The 23557-nt window shown below is 38.0% G+C and overlaps 3 protein-coding genes and 2 pseudogenes across 4 annotated transcripts in view; 2 read left to right on the top strand and 3 right to left on the bottom strand.

The window, feature by feature from the left end:
• Positions 1-19232, top strand: part of LOC139942571 (uncharacterized) — a 36369-nt gene extending 17137 nt beyond the window's left edge. The window contains exons 2-6 of one of the 2 annotated variants that reach the window (XM_071939421.1): positions 764-835; positions 1342-1447; positions 15522-15711; positions 16699-16884; positions 18495-19232. In XM_071939421.1, the coding sequence (XP_071795522.1) occupies positions 1369-1447; positions 15522-15711; positions 16699-16884; positions 18495-18603 (564 nt within the window). In that variant the 5' untranslated portion in view covers positions 764-835; positions 1342-1368 and the 3' untranslated portion in view covers positions 18604-19232. Of the gene's footprint in view, positions 1-692; positions 836-1341; positions 1448-15521; positions 15712-16698; positions 16885-18494 lie in introns of those variants that run through there. The other variant, XM_071939420.1, reaches the window with a different exon arrangement.
• Positions 4653-6236, top strand: LOC139943049 (microfibril-associated glycoprotein 4 pseudogene; annotated as a pseudogene).
• On the bottom strand, positions 5904-10136 carry LOC139943357 (uncharacterized; annotated as a pseudogene).
• LOC139943099 (uncharacterized) lies at positions 10368-13295 on the bottom strand. The gene has a single exon (XM_071939913.1). It carries the CDS (start codon positions 11227-11229, stop codon positions 10441-10443), a length of 789 nt encoding a protein of 262 aa, XP_071796014.1. The 5' UTR covers positions 11230-13295; the 3' UTR covers positions 10368-10440.
• Positions 19089-23031, bottom strand: LOC139942572 (uncharacterized). Its single transcript, XM_071939423.1, has 3 exons — positions 22875-23031; positions 22050-22171; positions 19089-21289 (listed from the first exon to the last, which is right to left on the bottom strand). Exons 1-3 carry the CDS (start codon positions 22915-22917, stop codon positions 21092-21094), a joined length of 363 nt encoding a protein of 120 aa, XP_071795524.1. The 5' UTR covers positions 22918-23031; the 3' UTR covers positions 19089-21091.
• Positions 23032-23557: the final 526 nt, after the last annotated feature.

Genomic DNA, 23557 nt, shown 5'->3' on the forward strand with positions numbered 1-23557 from the left:
GATCGATCCAAAATGGCCGATCACCGAGAGTATTGACTGGCGCTTATAAGCCAAATACTCTAAGCACAACATCGCAGTGTGACCAACTGCAGTCAGCGATGACCGAATAAGAACATTATACATTATTGCCGGTACTACAAAATGTTACAGTGGTAACCATAAACCTTAAACCAACGCATTAACACGAGCTCCAAACGCTTCGAAACTTTTTTATTTTATTTTTTTTATGAACAAGCCATCTCATCTTGCTTATCTGTCTAGCCTATTTCACTCCACTGCTGGAGGAAAGCCTCTTCACAAATTCTCCATCTCACTCTATGCTGCGCTGTTTGTTGCCAAGCTATGCCCCTGTATGTACTTAGTTCATCTCTCCACCTTCTTTTTCGTCTCCCTCTTTTTCTTGTACGGTTTCTTGGAGTCCAGTTGGTTGTTTTGCGTGCCCCCCCCCCCCCCTGTTGTCATACCTCCTTGCTAGGTGACCTGCCCATCTCCACTTCTTTGATTTAACGGTCTTATTAATTTCATGCACTCTTGATTTCTTTCTAAGGTCTTGTTTATAATGCTCATCAAATACATCTGTGAAAGCCATCACCAATTGGTTACAATTCGTAACTGGGCAAAGTGAAAGAGTGTGGCATCCGGTGAATGAAGTGTCTGGCTTTTAGCACCAGCCTCAAAACGTTACGCAACAAAGCCCAGTCTTAACTATCGATATATCTCAAATGTTTTGTCAAGTACCCTTCTTGTTTCACTTTATACACAGCTTGGTTGTATTTTGACGGTGGCCCAAACCCTTGGAGAGTGTGTAGAATCTTAAAGGAACATTACAGAATTGGTAAGAAAAACTCGTTTAAGATCACAGACTTACATGGATAATGGCTTCTATTTCTGTTATCTTTTAAAACGGTCTCTGATGATGATAGTAGAATAAGTAGGATTTGAAACTTTGCATGGTGGAAATACGATATAGAAAGGTTTCTCTAAATGAGTTGGGGTGGTTCTGTAAAAAAAAATACGTTGGTTTCAACTCGACGTTTCGCTCAGTAAATCGTCTTGTAAAGGAAAAAAAGAAAAAAGACGATCTGAAAAGTCATATTAAATTTGTTGAGAAATAAAGTAATCGCCCATTTTGGAGTTTATCGCTCAGTGAGCGTTTTGTTAATTTTTGTTTTTGCATCGATGTCATGCAAAATGTGTACAGGTAATCAGCTTTTCACTTTTTCTCGTGACCCAGATGGCCGATCGACCTCAAACTTATACAGGTTTTTCAGATGGTGGATTACATAAAGTGCTTACACTGTCATCAGCAATTTCTGTAATGTTCCTTTAAATGAACTACAGGTTGTTAGGAGAAGGATAACAACTAAAATGGCTGCCGTGAGAAAACGGAAAGGACTTTTGAGAAGCTGTCTTCTAATATGTTTGATGACAAGTCTTCCGATTGGGGGTGAGTAACCAAAAATATAACTTAAAGGCATGGACACTATTGGTAATTATCAAAGACCAGTATTCTCAATTGGTGCATCCCAACATATGCATCAAATAACAAACCTGTGAAAATTTGAGCTCAATTGATCATCGAAGTTGCAAGAGGATAATGAAAGAAAAACACCCTTATTGCATTACTGTTTGTGCTTTTAGATGCATAATAAAAGGCTTCAGCTAAAGTCTTTTATTATTTGAGTGAGAAATTACATCTTTCTCAAACACGACTTTTACTTCAGGGAGCCGTTTCTCACAATCTCCAGTACCTTTAGAGGCATGCACTTCTTAGCATAAAACCTTAGGCCTACTTGGTAACGAGCAATGAAGAGCTGTTGATAATTTAAAACATTGTGAGAAACGACTCCCCCTGAAGTAACGTAGCTTATTTATTTATTTATTTATTTATTTATTTATTTTCAGGCAAACAGTACATACAAAGAATAGGCAATAGAAATATGACTACACAGATAACAAGCCTGCGGATAACCAAAAAGCGAGAATAATCACTATCTAAAGGCGATCCAGACAATAAAAATAACAAAGGCACAAAAGGGTACAAGGACAAAAACGTCATAAAAATTGGAAAATAGCAAATCAAATACCATATCAAATATAAATATATAGTTATGAGAAAGAGATAATTACTCACTCTAAATATTAAAAGACTTCAGGCCTGAAGCCTTTTTTAGGCATCTCAAAGCACACAAATTGTGCAACAAGGTTGTTTTTCATTGTTCTCTTTCAACTTCGATGACCAACTGAGTCCAATTTTTTACAGATTTTTTACTTTATGCCTACGTTGGGATACACCAAGTGAGAATACTGGTCTTTGACATTTACCAAAGGTGTCCAGTGCATTTAAACCTTTGTCGTGCAAGGAATTTTAAGTTGGGTAAGCCATTTTTTAGGCAACCGTTTGCAATACTTAGAGTAACACTGCGAAGTCAATTGGCAATTGTTGTAACAGTGTCTTTACTTAAAGGTAATGTATACCTTTGGTATAGTCGTGGAAGGAATTTTTTGGGTAAGCCATTTTTGAGGCAACCGTTTGCACTACTTAGAGTAACATTGCGAAGTCAATTGGCAATTATTGTAACAGTGTCTTTACTTAAAGGGATTGTATGCCTTTGGTATTTGGAACCAGTCGACTGTTGTAATCCTATATAAATGTACGAAATAAAATCAACCTGCGTTCGAAAGTTGGTCGCGTTTTTGAGATAATGTCAACGCAAGAAGAAAAATCCAGAAATAATTAGTCATCAAATAATTTAGCTCTTGCCAACTACCACACGCTCAGTTTGTAAACACACAAGTGTTGTTATGTTACCATAGTGATACTGCCAAACACTAATTCCTTTGGCGATTAATCAGTTTGAGCATTTTGATGTCGGGTAAAAGGCTGCAAAATCTATTAAAGGAACATTGAACAAACACAATAAAAATTAATCTTATTAATCAAACATAATTGGTTAAAAAAAAAAATCGTCTAAGATCACAGATTAACATCGGTCTAATGATGATGATAGAAATATTTCTTTCTGAAATGTCAAATTTGTTGAGAAATAAATAAAACCAGTTTCCCGGTTGGAGTTTATCACTCAGTGAGCGTTTTATTCAATTTTGTTTAATCGATGTCGTGCAAAAATAATGTGTAATCGGTTTTTCACTATTTTCTCGTGACTCGGAGGGCTGATCGATCTCAAACTTCTACACATTTGTCAATTTATGTATATGGTGGATTACATAAAGTGCTTACACTGCCAACAACTGTTTCGTTAGCAAAAACCAATTCTGTAATGTTCCTTAAATTTCATCCTTATGAAAAATCATCACCATAACAATTATTGGTAGCCGTTAACGAGAGGCACTTAATGTTCCCCGGGGACTTCTCGCTTCTGAACATGAAATTGTATGCTAATCATTGCCAATATTAGCAACAGTTCACCAAACTCATCCTAGCTTAGGATTAATTTTAGGACTTAGTATGAGTTAAGTTCCCTATCCGACGACGTAGGACGCAATAAACCCATCCTGAGTTACTTGTCCTAACTCAAGATAGGATTAATCCTAGCGTTTCGTGAAAACGGCTACTGGTCTTTTCCGTTGTTGTTAACAATACGGCTGTTTATAGATAGTAAACAATTTTAGGCATATTATTTTTGAAGTAGAGTGAATACTTGAGCTGTGTTACATATCAAACAGCCGCTGTATTGTTTCTTTCTGTCAGAGAGCTGAGGAAGAACTAGTTGACAAATGAGTCAAACGAAACCGCGAGGATAAATTATGTTCTCATGCCGTTTTGACAATCATCAGTTGCGTATTTAATGGGTGATTCTTAAAGGCACTGGACACTATTGGTTATTACTCAAAATAGTTATTAGCATAAAAACTTACTTGGTAATGAGTAATGGAGAGCTGTTGATAGTATAAAACATTGTGAGAAACAGCCCCCTCTGAAGTAACGTAGATTTGAGAAAGAAGTATATTTTCCACGAATTTGAATTTGAAACCTCAGAATTAGATTTTGAGATCTCGAAATCAAGCCTCTGAAAGCACACAACTTCTTGTGACAAGGGTGTTTTTTCTTTCCTTATTATCTCGCACCTTCGACGACCAATTGAGCTCAAATGTTCACAAATTTGTATTGTTTGAAGCTTTGCATGGTGTGGAGAGATAAGCAGAAACTCTAAATAAATAGTAAATTTGCTGGTACTACTATGTGTAAATCTCTTAGGGTGAGTGTTGGCTCTGAAAAGAGCCGGTTGGGTCTCGACGTTTCGAACAGTATACTGTTCTCCTGAAGACGAGAAGAGTATACTGTTCGAAACGTCGAGACCCAACCGGCTCTTCTCAGAGCCAACACTCACCCTAAGAGATTTACTATTTATTTATAGTTTCTTCTTATTTCACAAGTTTGTTATGATGTGCATAATATGTTTATATCTACAAGTTAGAAGACTGGCCTTTGACAATTACCAATAGTGTCCGGGTCTTTAAATAATCGCTAGGTCTCATGTCTTGTGAAAGGCACCATTGTTTTCTACGCTTTTGTCACCAAATAATTATTCGCCATACAATTTGTCGCCAAGCTTATTTTTATTATTTGGTGCTGTTTTGTTTTAATATCTCGTTGCTGTGGAAACGGTGACGTCATTGGGTGGAGCTGAATGCATGCAATTGTTTGCGAGCAAAGATTTGGTTCATTTGATCTGGGAGACTATAGTAACAACAAACTGCAGTATCGGGACAGTTTTCCACCTACAGTTAATGGGGACAAAAACATTTTCTCTCTGGTACGTTTTCGAAAAGAAAATCTTCAAACATTCATCATGGAAGTTACGATCATTATAATATTGGCTCTTAGTTTGATGGTACAAATCGACCAGAGTGCAAGTCAACAACGGTTCATCGAAACACTCTACTTGGCTGAAAACCGAGCCTTACTTAATCATGGGTTTCAGTGGAAGACTGTATCTTCTCCTGTGATCTGTGGGCGAGACTGCTCTATGGATACACAGTGTGTATCATTCAACTATCACATCATAAGAGGTATCTGTGTGTTGAATGATGCCAGCAGAGCTCACAGCCCCGATGACTTTGTTGAGATTCAAGGAAGTGCCTACTTTGATGACAACTTGGACACTTTGTCATTTTCACTACCCATCACTACAAGTTACAGCAGTTGTCTGGAGTTGTATCAAGCTGGTTACCGCATCAATGGTTTATACACAATCTTCCCATCAAGTCTGACTGACGGGTTACAGGTTTACTGTGATATGGAGACAGATGGAGGAGGCTGGATCGTGTTCCAGAGGAGACAAGATGGCTCCGTTGACTTTTATCGTAACTGGACTGAATACCAATCCGGGTTTGGTGATCTGCAGAATGAGTTCTGGTTGGGGAATGATATCCTGCGTAACCTTACTGGATCAGGACAATGGCGACTCAGAGTAGATATGGAAAATTGGGGGTCCGACACATCTTGGGCTTCTTATGGTGAGTTCAATGTTACAGGTGACAAGTACACTCTCCAGGTTGGTTCATATGATGCTCAGAGTCCAGCAGGTGATTCAATGGCATACCATAATGGCCATTCATTCACAACGAAGGATCAGGACAATGATGTATATACTAGAAATTGTGCCAAGCGATATGATGAAGGTGCCTGGTGGTTTAATGCTTGCTTTCATGCTCATCTGAACGGTAAATATTATCCACAGGGAGAGGTGTTATTTGGACAGGGAATACAATGGTCCACCTGGAGAGGATTTTACTACTCCCTGAAGAAATGCAGCATGAAAATACGGCAAGTTTTGTAACTATCAACCCATTGACCAGGGACAGGGATTAAAATGGAATGACTGGAGTGGGGATTATTAACTACTCCCTCAAATAATGCAGGATGAAAATACGACAACTTAAACTCTACCATTGGGTTTACGGGACAAGAATGATTGACTTGTTGAACTGGAAAGGTTATTTTTGCTGCAGCTGAGAAATGCCCCGAGATTCTCCTTACGAACACAGAGATCAAACACACATCTACGGTATGATTTTTAATCAATGGGTTTGTTTTTAAGGAACAAAAAAATGTTATCAAAAACTGCATCAAAAACAAACTCATATAAAGTCAACGTGGAAAGATGAACTTAAAAATCAAAAGGCTAAAATGTCTTTGACAAAGGAACTGCCAACTGTTTGTTGGTGGTAAAAGGGACAATACGAAGACTGTCACAGTGGTATATTTTTATAACCATCATTGTAAAGTTTATTTCCATTCAGTATACAAACATTGGAATTATAAAATCATTAGATAAAGACTGTTTTATTATCATTGTAGAATGTTCTTCACTAGAATTTGATCATATGATCATAGTATACAAATATTGACTGCTTCGAGTGCTATGGTTAAAACTATGACGCTACGGGGATCACCAGGGAGTCATCGTTTTGACCATTGCACGAGTAAAAGCAGTCAATATTTGTTTTATAACACCCCAAACATTTCTAAATACTGTACTATTATTATAAAGTTACAGACCTGAATGCTACAATCCACGGACGACGCGAATACAGATTGCAAAAACTTTTACTGTGCTGCATGTTCAAGGTTCAAGGTTCAAGGTTCATTTTATTTCCACAGTATCAAAAGACAAAAAAACAAAAAAAACAATATCAAACAGCAGTCACAAGAAATTATTACAACAATGAAAAATAATTGTTTAACAACATAGGTTTGAAGAAATAGATGCATAACAATGTTGACACTGCGGAGGGATCCATTTAAGAAGCAAAGCTTGTAGGCAATGGTCCCTAATGACATGCATATGCATTGAGATTATAAATAATATCAAGTGAACCGTAGAGGTCCGTGGTCGAGTCGAGCCACCAATGAACAAAATATAACAGCAGGTCTCAATGCATATGCATGTTTACAAAGAATAATTAGTAAACACTGAAACAAAACAAAAAAACAGACACAAACAGAGGACTGGACTTAAGACAAAACACACACAGCAGTCTTGCCGGTCAGCAAATACAGTATCGACCGAAACAAATGATCCCATAGCGGGGGATTTAAACAAGTGTGACTATGGGTGATAACAAATATACACAGGAATCCCATGCGGGAGACCACCCGTCCCCGGTCCGCAGTAGCACGGTTCAAAGCATACAATTACATTTGTAAAACACTCATCAACAATAAGAATTCAGTATGTCAGTTTTAAAGACACGTTTAAAAATAAATACACTTTTGGAGGCTTTAAGTCGTTCCTTAAGCATGTTCCAAAGCATGGGTCCTTCATGTTTGATAGTTTTATGAGCGAGGGAAGTACGGGTGTAAGAAATGTGATAATTAGAAGCTTGGCGGGTGAAGTGAGAATGTACCTCTGAATTTAATGAAAAAATTGATTTAATGGCGGAAGGCAAAACTGTGAGTTGATACATGAGGGACCCAAGCTGGAGACGATAGATGTCCTTCACTTTTAGAATGTTATACTTATAGAAAAGGGGATCTGTATGTGTATTAAATTCAGCAAAATTAATTATACGAAGAGCTCGCTTCTGTAAGAGAAAAAGTCTATTAAGATTGGTAGCAGAACTTGCTCCCCAAGCAAGTATCCCATAATTAAGATAAGAACCGATTAAAGTATTATAAAGAGATTGTAGTACCAGTTCAGGCATAAAATGCTTGATCCTATTGATCACTCCAATATTTCTAGCAATAATCTTACAGATGTAATCAACGTGACTATTCCATGTTAGTCCATGGTCAACAAAAAGTCCCAAAAACTTACAACAATCAGTTTTGGTAATGATAATATCGTTAATCTTTACAGGACTTGGTAGGTCTCTGACTGAGTTACTGAACAACATGTAGTTAGTTTTAGCAATATTAAGGGACAATTTATTGACCGTAAACCAGGAGGCAACTAATTTAAGCTCATTGTTAACAGTATTTACAAGATAGTCAGGTTTACTATGGGAAAAGAATAAATTAGAGTCATCCGCAAATAGTATAAATGAGAGCACACTAGAGCAATTTGTGAAATCATTAATGTATAGAATAAATAACAGAGGCCCTAGGATTGATCCTTGGGGTACACCATATGTAAGGAAATCAGACTTGGAATTTATGCCATTGACGGAAACATATTGTGGCCTATCTGTGAGATAACTCCTAAACCACTCCAGGGGAACTCCTCGGATACCATAGTTGGAAAGCTTATACAATAGTATTTGATGGTCTATTGTATCAAAAGCTTTTGAAAGGTCAAGGAACACCCCTAGAGTATGTTTGGAGGCATCGATTGCATTAGAAACTTTATCAATAAAATCAAGGAGAGCATGAATAGTACAATGTTTACTACGGAAACCAAACTGTTGATTTGTTAAAATATCAAACTTATTCAGAAACTTAATGGTACGGGCATATACACATTTTTCAAAGATCTTTGAAAAACATGAAAGAATAGAGATGGGCCTATAATTAGTAATACAGTTACGATCACCCTTTTTAAAAACTGGAACGACTTTGGCAATTTTTATTTCTGAGGGAACAATGCCAGTCATAAAAGAGGTGTTGACAATATGAACAAGAGGTATATAAATGGCAGAAATTGACTTCTTAATAATGGAAATATTGATCAAGTCATGACCAGAACTTTTTTTGTTTTGCAAATTGTTAACAATGTCCAAAATCTCATGTTCATTTACTGGAGTAAAGAAGAACGAATTAGAATTAGGGTTAGGCATGTAGTCAGCGAAATTAAAAGGTGAGTGGGTAGGTTGGATCATTTTAGCAAGGTTGGGACCAATATTGATAAAGTAGTCATTGAAATGATTGGCAATTTGATCTGGCTTGTCAATTAAATTCCCATTTACAATAATGCTATCAATACCATGAGAAGTAGAATTTTTATTCAAAACTGAATTTATAACCTTCCAGGTATTACGAATATTGTTTTTTTCTTTTTCAAACTGGAGGGAATAGTAATTTTTCTTTGAAAGACGTAATAGGCTAGTCAAAGTATTTTTATACTTAGTGTACTTGCATTTTCGTGAGGTTGTAGGGTTTGACAAGAATTGACGATACAATCTATTCTTTTTCTTGATGGATTTGAGAAGGGAATGTGTAACCCAGGGAGTAGTCGAGTTATGTTTAGCTTTGGTATTGTTGTTTTGTCTAACTAAAAGAGTGTTTTGATCATACAAAAAAAACAAAACTATCCAGAAAATTATTATAAGCAGTATCAGGGTTATTACAACTAAGAACATTATTAGTCCAGTCGAAAGAGTGTAAGTCGTCAATAAACTTTTCCAGGTTCACATTAGATAGATTTCGAGAAAAGGATAGATTGTAATTATGAGGAGCACTTGAGTTGGGAGACTGTATAAACATGAAAATTGGCAGATGATCTGAGATGTCAGAAATTAAAATACCGGATTTAGAGGAGGGAAGAATGTTTGATAAAAAATTATCAATAAGTGTAGAAGAATTATCAGTGATACGTGTGGGCATGTGGATTTGAGGAAGGAAGGAGTAGGAAATAAATAAATCAATAAAGGACTTGGAGCTAGGATTGGTTGGGTTTAGCAAATTAATGTTAAAATCACCTGAAATTATGCAAGATTTATTATTATAGTCAACACGAGAGCATATCATCTGAAAAGAGGTCATGAACTCATCGTGAACAGCTGACGGTGCTTTATACACAACACCTGCAATAACGTTTTTTGCATTCGGAATACGGACTTCAACAAATAGTGACTCAAGAGAGTCATCTGAAATATTCAAATCTTCCCTAACAGTAATATTTAGTTTATTCGAAATATAGAGGGCAACTCCACCTCCAGCCTTTGTGCCTTGTCTGTTGTTCACGATGAGCTCATACCCAGGCAAAAAAAAGTAACTGTGGGGATGATTTAAGCCAGGTTTCAGAAAGTGCAATAAAAGAAAAATTATGGTTGATTGAATTTAAAACAATTTTAAGTTTATCTATATTTTTTTGAAGACTTCTAATGTTAACATGCAGTAAGGAAATACAGCCATCATCAGCCAGCTTTGGAAATTGCTCTATGGAATAATATTGAGTATTATCAGATAAATAAAATGGAATGTCATCATCATTTTCGTCTTCGATATTCATTACAATAATCTATTTCCCTTTAGATCATTTGTGTGCACAAGGAAAATAAACTCATAAAAATGCTGACCGACAGGAAAAACACGATACAAGAAATAACGAGGTACAAAACAGTTTACAAACACAGATACTAAATTATAAATGCAAAGGTTGAACATAAGAGAGGGCAACGGGAAATACAAAGACATTACAATTTCTTACTGACACTGTCTAAAACGAACAGCACTGCTCCAATGGTTGAAAATTAACGTTTGATTACCACCGGTTGGTTACAACAGAAGTAGGTTGATAAGTCCGACTGGGGAATTTATGACTTGGGAGTATATTTTTGGCCATTGATGTAAAGTTGGCCATTACGGAAGCTTGGTTTCTTGCCTTCTTGAAACGCCTTGCTCATAACATCTTTCAGGCTTCTCTTCTTTGCTGCATCAACTGCTGGAAGATCCTGAATTATGTAGATTCCACACTCAGCCAGCGCCTTTTTGCAACGTCGAAGTACTTGTTGACGTTCTGGGCGATAGATGAACTTTGCTAGTATGTGTCGAGGTTGATCTGTAGGCATTTTTGGAAATCGGCCTGAGCGATGTGCATTTTCAATCTCTGGCTCGAGGCTGCATTTATCTGACAGGATTTCTTTTATTCTTTCATATGGGTAAGACGGGGGTTCATCAACAAGTTCTGGAATGCCTCCAAAACGGAGATTGTAGCTTCTTGAATAGCGTTCCAAATGTAGTGTAGCCTCCTCCAGTTTGGTAATTTTACAATCAGCCTGCTCAAGCCTGGTAGTAACATTGGCGAGGTTCGATGAAAGCGTCTTGTTTACAGCCTGAATCTCTTCAATGGTACGAGAAGTATAGTTGACAGACTTCTCTAGTTCTTGATAGTCATTTTCAATTTTGGTGATTCTCGACAGGATAGATTGCTGGTTCGTTATGACGATGTCAAGTTTCTCTTGGACGCTATATTTCATATCTTGCAATTCTTGTCGAATTACCACAAGTATACTGTCGGAAATAGACGTTGGTATAGCGCTATCGTGTGCACTATCAGTCGAGTCGTTGGAAACGATTCGTTTTTTGTCCTTTTTTGGAGGCATATCGAATAAGAAGAAGCACAACAGTTACCTTAACTGGACAACGAAATGAGAAGTCAAAGTGGTGCAGGTTCCACAGCCAAGACGGTGAATAAAACGGTGGTATTTTAGAATATTTTAGAATATTTATGGAGCAGATTTATAGAGATGTATCAATCCATGGAGAGCGCCCTCACAACCGATGTAGTGAGTGTCGTTCAATCCGAAATGGTTACAGACTATTTTTTCATATTAATTTATCATCCTCGTACACGCAACGGGCGTCTGGGTACTGCACGCCGTGTGCTAGTCTTCGGACTAGCGCACGGCAAACCGACGCACTATCACACGGCCGTCGTCTAGCAAAACTATGACTCTTAACCAATGAGCAGGCAGAATACTTGTAATGGGTGTTATAATAGCATTTACAAAGTGTTGTGATTTGTGTTGTGAAGCAAACTTATGTAGAAGTTTGTTTCAAACCTTTCAAGTGGTGAGCGATTTTGTTTTGAAATTTGAAAACTTGCATCTACTTAATTGTTGAATGGAAGATGAATTATACTTTTTGCAGATCTCAAAATTGCTTGTGCTATTTAAAGCATTGGACACCTTTGGTTATTATCAAAGTTGACTCAATTGTTTATCGAAGTTGCAAGAGAATAGTTAAAGAAAAAACACCAACTCTGCACAATGTGTGTGCTTTCAGATGCATAAATAAAGGGCTTCAGGCCTAAAGAATTGTAATGTTTGATTGAGAAATTACCTTTTTTTAAAGGCAGTGGATACTATTGGTAATTATTCAAAATGTTTATTAGCATAAAACCTTACTTGGTACAGAGTAATGGGGTGAGGTTGGTAGTATAAAACATTGTGAGAAACGGCTCCCTCTGAAGTGCCATAGTTTTCGAGAAAGAAGTAATTTTCCATGATTTTGATTTCGAGACCTCAGATTTAGAACTTGAGGTCTCGAAATCAACCATCTAAACGCACACAAACTTCGTGTGACAAGGGTGTTTTTTCTTTCATTATTATCTCGCAACTTCGATGACCGATTGAGCTCAAATTTTCACAGGTTTGTTATTTTATGTATATGTTGAGATACACCAACTGTGAAGGCTAGTCTTTGACAATTACCAATAGTGTCCACTGCCTTTAAAAGAAACTACGTTACTTCAGAGGAGCCTTTTCTAACAACGTTTCATATCAACAGTAGCTCGTTACCAAGTAAGTTTTTATGCTAAAAATCATTTTGAGTTTTGTGTCCAGTCCCTTTAAGCAAATGATCCAATGAAGTAGTATTTAAAATTGTCAACGTGTCTATAAATGTATTTTTTTAAACGTTTTTTTAACAGAAGGGCATTTAAGAATAAGATTAAAGGAGTAGTGAATCGATCTTAAACGTCCATTTAAAACATTGCAGGGTCATTGCCGTGCGATCACACGGCAACGACACTGCCGGTTTTAAACGGCCGTTTAAGAACTCGTCGCTACCCTTTTATTCCCTTAGTTATAATATCTGTGCGTACAAATATTGTGTAATTGTTTAGGTGCACAACAGCCGTTGGTAGTAGAAATAGACCTTATGCATTGACGTCATCCAGCGGCCATCTTAGTGGAAAAACGGTGACGAAACAATCGAAACGCACAGATTTGTACGCGCGGCGCACAGGATTGGCCAATGAACAACCTCCTTTTGACCTCTAGGTGAGGGCGCCCTACTGAAATGACGTAATGTGCATAAGGTCTATACAAAGCACTTCAGTGCTGTTTTTGGTAGGACATATAGAATTTAATTATTTACATTTTAAAACATTAATGTTTAACTATTGTGGAATGTTGAGAAGAGGATGAGAAAAACAGATTGTTGTTAAGCATTTTTTTCACCTAGCTTCATTAGGCTGACATTCTAAGATATGATTTTGAAGATCAGTCGAACCAGCAACATTGTTTTCTGAAAAATATTGAATTAATAAAGTGTTAAATCTGAGGAGTGGAAACTCAAAGGAATTGTTGTTTTTATCTGATTGACCAAAACAAAACTACCAGAAAAAAAAATCAACATGAGAGTGTTTAAGAAAAGACTTTTTGAAATTGTATTTTCTCTTTTAATTCACATTTTTTTTCTTGGTATTGATGTATGTAAACCTTAGATTAGTAAATAAAATAAAAGTTACCTTCAGAAGGACAATTATTACTTTCACCTGGTACCTTTTAGTGTTGACAATGTAAACATCGTTGTGTATAATAGGAGACTTTGGGACGCTAGGTGGCAGCAGACTTACTAGGTAAATGTCCATTGTTTACGTAGTTCTGAGCGTGCGCACATGACCGAAAACAATGGATTTTACCTGGTTAATCTGCTGCCACCAAGCGTCCCAAAAGTCTTCCATTAGCATCGTGTGCACCCATTGGGATTCCGGTGCTGCATACTCCAAAGGAGTTGACATGGTTTCAAAAGGGGTACCAATAAGATAACCCACGACGCTTTGATGCAATTTAATGCAATTTGAAATACGCGTAACAAAATCATAATTACCATTAAACACCCAGATACTTTGAATTCCTGATTGGGAGAATGATCACCTGGTCACGTTCATAAAGAGATCTGTACAGCTTTGAATGCCTATGGCCAATTGGGAATCCGAACTTGGGCTTTGTAAATGAGTCTGACACCATTCTTGATTGGGGAATTATTCTGGTCACGTTCATAATAGTTAATTTGTGCAGCTTTGAATGCATAAGACCGATTAGGAATCCGTAAGGCTTTGTAAAAGATTCTGACACTTTTACACAACAAAATACTGTCTCAACTTTGAAGTCGCTAAAAGACCCCTTGCATGTGACGTCACACGCTCAAAAAGCGCCCTCACTTGGGTAAAAAAGCGCCCTCACTTGGGTCAAAGGAGGCAAATGATTGGTGTTCTTTGTGCATGAAAACGTGCGCGTCAGTGTAGCGTTATGCAAGGGGTATATCCTAGCGGGTTCGACTAATGCCCAATTAATTATAGTCTTGGTCCCAAGACCATTGGTGTTGCGCGGTCACACACAACCAACGTTCCGATTATGCACAGCAAAAACTGTCCACGCTTGTAATGAACGAACGCTAGCGGGCGCTCTGTTTCTCTGATTTACGGATCTCACCAGTGAGATCTAAATCAGAGAAACAGAGCGCCCGCTAGCGTTCGTTCATTACAAGCGTGGACAGTTGTGCATAATCGGAACGTTGGTTGTGTGTGACCGCGCAACACCAATGGTCTTGGGACCAAGACTAAATTAATTATAGTATCAGAGCTTGTGGTGCTTTTTTTTATGGGGAGAACAAACCCTTGGACCATAGAGGTAGGGGGATATTCCTGCATCCATGCCTGCACAGAGGGGGGGGGGGGGGGGGGGGGGTGTCTCCCGAAACATCATCATTCGGCACAGCCTTGCGTCGTGGCCGCCTTGTCCTCAGATTGGGGGCGCTTTCCTTGGGTTGCTACCTTTGGTGTCACGGGGAAATCTCCCCGGAGATTCTATGGAAAGGTAACATGCGCTGAAGAACGAGGATTCAAAAGAGGGCGCTATCCGAAGAAGTTTTTACATAGTTCACCGTCTGTCACGGCCATGATAGAGAAATCTGTCCCCGGAGATTATGGCCTTTTTTGAAACCACGGCTACGGCTCGGGATTCGGCTTCAGGCTCCATTCTCTCGTCTGAAGCCCTGAGCACGTACGCAAAGCACGCGCAATATGTCAAAACAACCGCGGGCCAAGCTAGCCTGAGCCGAACCTGGAGCCGACGCCGTGGTTTCAAAAAGGGCCTATGTTTCCCATGCGCTGTAGGAGAATCAAAAGAGGGCGCTATTTTAGAAGAGTTTTGTAAACCGTTTGCCAAACGGGGGGGGTGGGGGGGGGCAAAAGATCTCCTGCCACACCGCCATCACCTGGGCCAAATTTCTTGGCTCTGCTTATCGTAAGCAAAGAATCTCCGCTTACGAAGGCAGGTGGTTCCACGCTTACGTCAAGCATATTTTGTAAAGACACTGGACACTATTGGTAATTGTCAAAGACCAGTCTTCTCACTTGGTATATCTCAACATAGGCATAAAATAACATACCTGTGAAAATTTGAGCTCAATTTGGTCGTCGAAAGTGAGAGATAATCTAAGGGGAAAAAAACGAAGTTGTGTGAGCTTTCAGATGCTTGATTTCGAGACCTCAAAATCTAATTTTGAGGTCTCGAAATTAAATTACTGCAAACATTCATTTATGTACTGTGCGATACTTCTAAATGGTGTTTTGAAGTGTGTTTTGTGCTTTTTCTTTGTTTTACAGTTCTATCGACAACATGTCCAATCGACCCAGAATTAGAAGTCGGTGCAGCCGGTAACAGTTACGATTGTCCCGACACCCTACCGGACGGCACCGTGAATACGTACAACTCATGCTGCGTGAACGACAGAGCCGATGAGAACGGAGACTACCATACCTGCTGCCAAGATCCAGAAATTGCTAAAGCCGAGAGGTGAGAACTGGGAACCGTTAACTTTCACACAAAAACTTACTAAGCACAAGAAAATATTGCTTAACAGAAAAAGGTTACCAGCCAAAATTATATTAAGTTTACACTATTGTGACTGGTGGCCCACTCAATAGGAGACTTTGGAACGCTTTGTGGCAGCAGACCTACCAGGTAAATGTCCATTGTTCATTGTTTACGTAGCTCTGAGCATGCGCACATTACCGAGAACAATGGAATTTACCTGGTAAGTCTGCTGCCACCAAGCGTCCCAAAAGTCTTTTGCTATTACTAAGCAGTAGCTTTTGCTTAACAGCTTCATGAAATTTGGCTTGGGGTCGATATCACAAAGAGCTAAGATTTATCTTTAACTTTTGTGCTTAAGCAGCTCCATTGCTTTGCTAAGCAAACAAAATGAATGGGCACATAAATATTGGAAGCTATATCTGATACGAAAAACCAGACTGCGTGGGTCTCATAGTTACCGTGGGTGTCCTTTAAAGGCAGTGGACACTATTGGTAATTACTCAAAATAGTTACTAGCATAAAACCTTACTTGGTGACGATTAATGGAGAGATGTTGCTAGTATACAACATTGTGAGAAACGGCTCCCTCTGAAGTGACATAGTTTTCGAGAAAGAAGTAATTTTCCACAAATTTGATTTAGCGACCTCATTTAGAATTTGAGGTCTCGAAATCAACCATCTAAAAGTACTCAACTTCGTGTGACAAGGGTGTTTTTTTCTTTCGCTATTATCTCGCATCTTCGACGACCAATTGAGCTCAAATTTGCACAGGTTTGTTATTTTATGCATATGTTGAGATACACCAAGTGAGAAGACTGGTCTTTGACAATTTCTAATAGTGCCCAGTGTCTTTAACCATGACATGAGTGAAATCGCTCAGAGAGTTTTAACATTCAGATAATTATATCTGCACCAAGTGTCAATTAATATCATTAATATATATGTTCCTGTATTACTTTTTTGCAGCATGGGCAAGTTTTACGCCCTCTGCGGTACAATAGGGGGAGTGACCGCAGGAATAATGCTCTTAGTTTTCGTCAAGACGTACTGCCAAGACGACACCTTTAAGTGTCTTAGGCCAATCAAGAAGGAGTTGAACAAGTGGTTTGCTTTGATCAGCGATGCTCTGTGTTTCTGTGGCTGCTGTCCTAAGTGAGTATTAGGGGTGACAGTTTAAAATCTTGGGATAAAAGTTACGTAATAACTGGTTTTATGACAAAGACTCCGACACATGCTCATGTGGAAGTGTCATGGCCTAGCGGTGTCTCAGGGAAATCTGCCACCGGCGATTCTGTTCCTCTTATGGGAAATTATTAAAGATGGGCTGAGGAGGATGGTTCAAAAGAGGGCGCTATATTAGAAGTTGTTTGTATACAGTTTGCCATTATGGAGGGGACAGACTATCCTGTCACACAAGCACAATTTGTGCACAAATACAGCTTGAAATCTCTATACATTTAATTGTTGAATTATGTGGAATCCATCTTTTCATACATAAACTTACGTTATTCGTTTCAACTGTATGTTTAATTGTCATTGCCAACATGAAACATAAATGTGCTTTTAATTAATATGTGCTAACCACCAGTTTAAGATCACCAACCTAAACACCCGTTATCATGTATCACTAACAACTGATTTTCTTTCAACAGTTGCTTAGCAGGTATTATTTTTAAGGCCCCGTTCCAAGAATTCAGTTCTCATTAATAGAATTTACTACATAATTAATGTGTGTGGATTTTGTACAAACACTTTATAATCGTGTATATAATGTTAATGCCCCAAAGGTTTTAGTAGGTCTAGGCCTTTTTTTTAGGACTCGCATGTTATCTTCGGGTTTGTTGTTGTTGTTGTTGTTGTTGCTGCTGTTGTTGTTGTTGTTGTTGTTGATGTTGTTGTTGTTTTTGTGTGGATTTTTAAAAACTAAAATAGAGTAGGAGTTGAAGATCAATTTGGGAACTGTTTTCTTGTACTTGTGGGTATTAGTAAAGTGAGTGTACCTTTATCACGGTACAGCCATCTTTAGTTTCTCCTATTGATATCAATGTTACCAAACCGAGGCTGGAATAACAAAATAGTGTGGTTCCTATTTGCAAAATGATTGGTGGTATTCATTATTGTTATTCGATACGAGGAACATGACCAAGATGGAGGCAGCATGATAAAGGTCTATAGAGAATGGATTGTGCTCCAGCGCTCTTTATACTAAACTTACTACAGCATCTAAATTTGTTTTATAATCTTCAGAATGCTGAGGAACTTATAGACGATGTGACCTCTTGCGTCACACGAAAACCATAACATGATTCGCGCGCATACCGCCGGGCAAAACCTTTGTGTTTTGGCAGCCAGCTAGAAAGTGTACGCAATCTTACTATGACTACGCAACCCAGTGCTCGGCGAAACATGACGTTTATATAGTTTTGTCAACAGAGGGCGGTTTGAATGTAAACATAGGTCACATCGTATATAGAGTAGGAGTATAATTTAATTTTATTTGCCCTTCGGGACTTTTTTCTAATTAAGTATTGTGGGTGTTTAGTAGAGTCAGTAATATAGACTGGTTAGTGCTCCATCACTCATAGTCTTAAAAACATGCTACAGTAGGCCTATCTAAGTTGAAGTTGTTTTATCATCTTCACAGTGTATAAGACTGCAAAACTACTGCCCATTTTTCGGCAAAAGTGTCAGGAAAAGGGTTTGTGGTTTGTGCTCCAGCAATTACTTACTAAACAATTTCTTATGATTTCTTCATAATGTAGAAAACTTCGCCGGAAGACAAAGAATGACACCAACGAGAAAGGGTCAAAGGTCAACAAATCCGGTGACCCGTCAACCACGGAGGTCAATATGGATGACTTCTGGATGTAAAGGTCATCTTGAAAGGTCATTTTTTGGAAAGTGTTTTTTAAATAATTTTTAAACACATAAGTATTTATTTCATTTTATTAAAATGTTGATCAAATAATCAGAAATAATATGTACACTCATGTCATTTAAAATGTGAAACAAATAATGTACATTATATAAATCTACCTTTGAATTAGCCGCAAGAGGGCACTGTTTAAAAAATTCAAGAATGGAGTCAATAAACAGATTAATTACCGGATTTTTGTGATTTTTTTAAAGCAAATAAACACTTTCATCAACTGGTTTTATAACAGATTGTCAGATTTTTTCCAAATTCTTACTTTGTTTAATAAGAGGTTTTACTTATATGTGACGTTCAACCAATCAGTCATAGCTCTAAACTTCTTATAGCTGCCTTTTTTTATTAAAAGTTGTTAAAATGTAGACTGACTTAGTTTTGTTTTGAAACGAGGTACAAATTTGTGCCAAATTGTTAATTTTGTAGAGTGAAAAGTTTATCAATAACCAATTGAATATATATATTTTAAAAAACAATTATGAATTTACAAATCTTAAAACACGTGTTTAAAGCCATTGGACACTTTCGGTAAACAGTATTGTCCAAAGCCCCACACTTCGTGTATCACAACTTATATATAAAACAACAAACCTGTGAAAATTTAGGCTCATTGGTCATCGGAGCCGGGAGAAAATAACGGGAAAACCCACCCTTGTTTCTGCACATAAATCCGTAATTCTCGCTATCGAGAATTGATATTGTTTTAATGTTTTCTCAAAAAGTAAAGCATTTCATGGAACAGTATTTCAAGAGAAGTCTTTCACCATTACCTTCAATCTGTAAACCCTGAAAGTTATTTGTAAAAATGTGAACTTTTTTTTTTCTGTACCGAAAGTGTATAATGGCTTTCATTGTTTTTGATCAGCGTAGTGCTGATTTATAGGCACTATCAAGGAAGATACAATAAAAGTCACACGTGAAAGTTTCAGCTGTATACAATATACCTGTTGTGAAAACAGCGAAAAACTGTCTGGTACTTTGTGGTTTCTATACACGTGTAGCGAGGTGACGGTTGTGCGGCACCTCAAGGTAGCCCGAGCCCTAAATGTAGCCTGACCTAAATGTGGCTACATTAAAGTCCGGGCGACATTTAGGTACAGGTTTGGGGCTACATTTAGGATCAAGTTCGGGTGGCGACCATTTGTCAACCACTGGTCAATGTTCCATGGTTACCTATGCATTCAATACATCCTGGGTACCAGGCAAAATCAACCAATGGTCGACTATAGTCGACTATAGTGCCTCACTCGAACTTGCTCTAGGTCAGGCTACATTTAGGGCTCGGGCTACATTTATGTGCCGCACACGTTAATGGGTACAAACTGAACATCTAGCCGCAGCGTTCACAAAATTCAAATTTGCCGTAATACACTTGAACTGACCCAATCAACTCCGGAAGAACATTTCGTTCACAGGATACTTACTTCCATATTAGATTATTATTCATAATTCTTTTTAACAAAGGAGGATTTCGGAGAAATTTTTTAAAAGAAATGTCGATGTCATTAGTACGACCTAGCATTTAAACGTAGATCTTTCGGAGTTAAAATGGAGCGCCCACAATAGTCTAGATCTTCAAAAAACACCTAACTAATTATTAAGCCTGGAACACGATTCCACTTAGTTACAGTCATTACATGTGTGTATAAGAATGGAAGACATTTTGGCAAAATGAATAAGTCCAAATCCAGATTCGATGTGCTGTGAGTCAAGTATTTACAAAATAAGTTTCAACAATTTTTCGATGACGTACTTTTCTACGAGATGACTTCCTCAGATTAAAATATTTCATTGAAAAATTACATCTTTTTCAAAAACTACGTTACAACCAAATAGGTTGTCATGCTATTTTAAAGTTTGAGTAATAACCAAACGTGTCCAGTGTTTTTAAAGAGTCTTAATGAAACAATTTAAGCCATCGAATGAAATGATTTTCATGAATGAAGTTGACGACCAAAAACAATCGTTTACTTAACCCAAACTATTGCATATTTTTTTCAATAAAGTAAAAGGCTGATCCCTTTTCATTCGTACAGAAACCAAAGGAGCGCAACATTCATAGCTAAAGCACATCTAACTACTGCTTTTTAGAGAATAAAAAATGTACACGTGTAAAAATGCGTCCGAAAACTAGACCAGTAGAGCAAAGATGGCGTCTTCAAGCAAGATAGTTCAGGCTGCGCCAAATTCATAAAGCCGCTATGCTGCTTGGCATTTTCGTTTATGCTGAGCAAAAGATGATAGGGCACCAGTGCGTCACAACAATGTAAACTTATTTTATTTTGGCTGGTAACTATTGATGTTCAGCAATTCTTTTCTGTGTTTAGGTAGTTTTTTGTTGTGTTTACGGGCTTTATGAACTGCGCCCTTGGTGTGACCGCCTTGTTTTACTCCATTTATCACTACACAGTCTGGAACTGCGTCCAGAAACTAGACCAGCAGAGCAAAGATGGCGGCCGCAGCGAAGACAGCCAAGCTAGTAGTCGCCTTGCTTGCGCCGTTGCACAACTCCGTGAATTCACAGCAGTATTTCTGAACTCCCCCTACCGTGCCGTCTTTGCAGTCGTTCCCGGCGCAGCCTCTGGTTGTGACGCGTTTCTTTGTCAGCTCATCCGTGCCGATCTCTTTCTGTAGAAAGTACATTATTCATTTATTTATTTTATTTTAAATCTGTAGACTTAAACACAATGATACAAGTTGGTCAGGAGCTGTCAAGGTTAATACAAATGAGTGTAACAACTGTCACATTGAGATGTGTAAAACCAGACCCCAATGATAAAAATATAACAATACAATATTTAAAAAAAGGAGACTGCACTCCGAAAACTTAGGATTCGAACTGCCTCCAGCTGCCAGACATTCTCGGTGGTATTGTTGATATGACACTGCTCTGAGTTCAGATCCCACCCGAGTAATATGCAAGTAATTTTGGTTTTCACAGAACTCAGGAAGGTAGCTAAACACACATCAGTGTTTATAGACCTTTTCGCAAATACTGGGGCGCGCGCGTAAAGCTTGGAATTAGATGCATTGTGGTCTAGCTGGTAGCAAAATTTGATTCATATCTATCCCACAATGCACCTCATTCAACAGTCTGCGCTTGCGCATTGGTATTTGCGATAAGGTCTATGGGTAAAACCAAAAAGAATAATGTTTATACGCTTAAAGGAACACGTTGCCTTGGATCGGACGAGTTGGTCTATAAAAATGCGTTTGTAACCGTTTGTTATAAAATGCATATGGTTAGAAAGATGTTTTTAAAGTAGAATACAATGATCCACACAAGTTTGCCTCGAAGTTGCGTGGTTTTCCTTTTACATCGCCGAGGCAACGTGTTCCTTTAAAAAGAAACCTCACTAGGGGTCGGGAGCCATCAGGCTACACTTACCACGCAGAATCTTGGGCATTCTGTCTTTCCAACTCGTGGGTCTTCACCCCAAAACGTCGTGCTACCACAGGATGAGCCATCGAATCCCGTACAGGAGTAGCAGAACTTAGCCTGACAGTAACCTAAAGTAATTTAAATTAAAAACGATTCAGCTTAAATGCAGTGGACACGTTTGGTTTTTACTAAAGTGTATCAGATCTTAGCCTGGCAGAACTTAACCCGGTCGTAACCTATAACTTTTAAATTCAAATCAATTCAATTTAAATGCACTGGGGGATTTCACAAAGGGTTGATTCTAGTCTTATCTCGAGTTAGGACTAGCCGTACGGTTTTAACATGTTCTAGGACTAGTCCTAAGTTGGGACTATACATTCCTAACTCTCTGTAAAATCGCCCCTTGGACACGTAAGGTAATATACATTAGGCAAGTATAAAAACTTACAGGTAACAAGCAATATAGAACTATCGATATAGTATAAAAACAATTTGAGAATACCCTCGCTGCGTAGCTTTCTATAAACAAAGAGGTTGTTTCTCACTACAATAATTTGAATCTGAGAAAGACTTCTGGTCTGAAGCCTTTCTCTAGCTAGCATCTGGGTGTTTTTCTTTCACTATATTCTTGTACTTCGACGACCAATTGAGCCGAAATTTTCACAGAGTGTTGTTGTTTTATGAAATATGGTTAGATCGCCAGGAGATAAACAATTTTCGTTGACAATTTAACAAAGATAGCAGTGCCTTTGGTGACTATATCACATATAATTATCTTTTTTTTCGTTAAAATTATAAACAAGAAAACAGTTTATTATTTGAATGACTTACCCACACATATCAACAAGAAAACAAGAATGCATAAATTCTTCATGTTGCTGCTTGGTGTCTCACTCCCGATGAATACCACTTCATAGCAAAAAAAACAAGATGGCGGAACAAAGCTGAACTTTGACCGCTTCAACGCTGTAACAACCACAGCCAGTAACCAGTTAGTTAATGGTTAACTTTTAATTTGCTTATTATCGCCCGCCCTTTTGTGTTTGTGTGTGACGAGGATGTCGTCTGCTGAATGGAATTTAAAAGCAAACAAAGACAACAAACTGTACAGGCCTACGTTCTCAACGTTGGCTAAATTTCAGCCTGCTTGTTTTAAATCATAACCCTGGACATGTAATTAATAAAACATTGTACGGTTGAAGATTAAGGGACCGGTTTGCTTTCAGAGCTATGATTGGAATGCCTTACAATTTGAAAATTTGCGAATTGTTTGCGAACACACCCTAAATCAAGGGACCTCCTGCAAACTTCACCTTTTTAAAGTTGAAAGGTTTACGTATTGGGAAGCATCTTTAACATTCCCTCCACACAAATCAAGAACAACAGTTTTATAATCTTCTTAAAACAACAACAACAACAACAACAATATCAACTTCGATATCAACAAAGAATATTAATTGATTTTACCCTTACTCATTACTTTTTAGCGTTCTGTGAAGAAACAATATCACAGG

Source organism: Asterias amurensis, chromosome 10 (genome assembly GCF_032118995.1).
Source record: "Asterias amurensis chromosome 10, ASM3211899v1".
In the NCBI taxonomy this organism is placed as follows: Eukaryota; Metazoa; Echinodermata; class Asteroidea; order Forcipulatida; family Asteriidae; genus Asterias; species Asterias amurensis.

Coding starts and splice junctions, on each gene's coding strand:
- LOC139943099 (XM_071939913.1), bottom strand. CDS start 11,229: ATGCCTCCAAAAAAGGACAAAAAACGAATCGTTTCCAACGACTCGACT.
- LOC139942572 (XM_071939423.1), bottom strand. CDS start 22,917: ATGAAGAATTTATGCATTCTTGTTTTCTTGTTGATATGTGTGG. Junction 22,172..22,874: donor TTTCTTGTTGATATGTGTGG/GTAAGTCATTCA, acceptor AAATTACTTTAG/GTTACTGTCAGGCTAAGTTC. Junction 21,290..22,049: donor AATGCCCAAGATTCTGCGTG/GTAAGTGTAGCC, acceptor TACTTTCTACAG/AAAGAGATCGGCACGGATGA.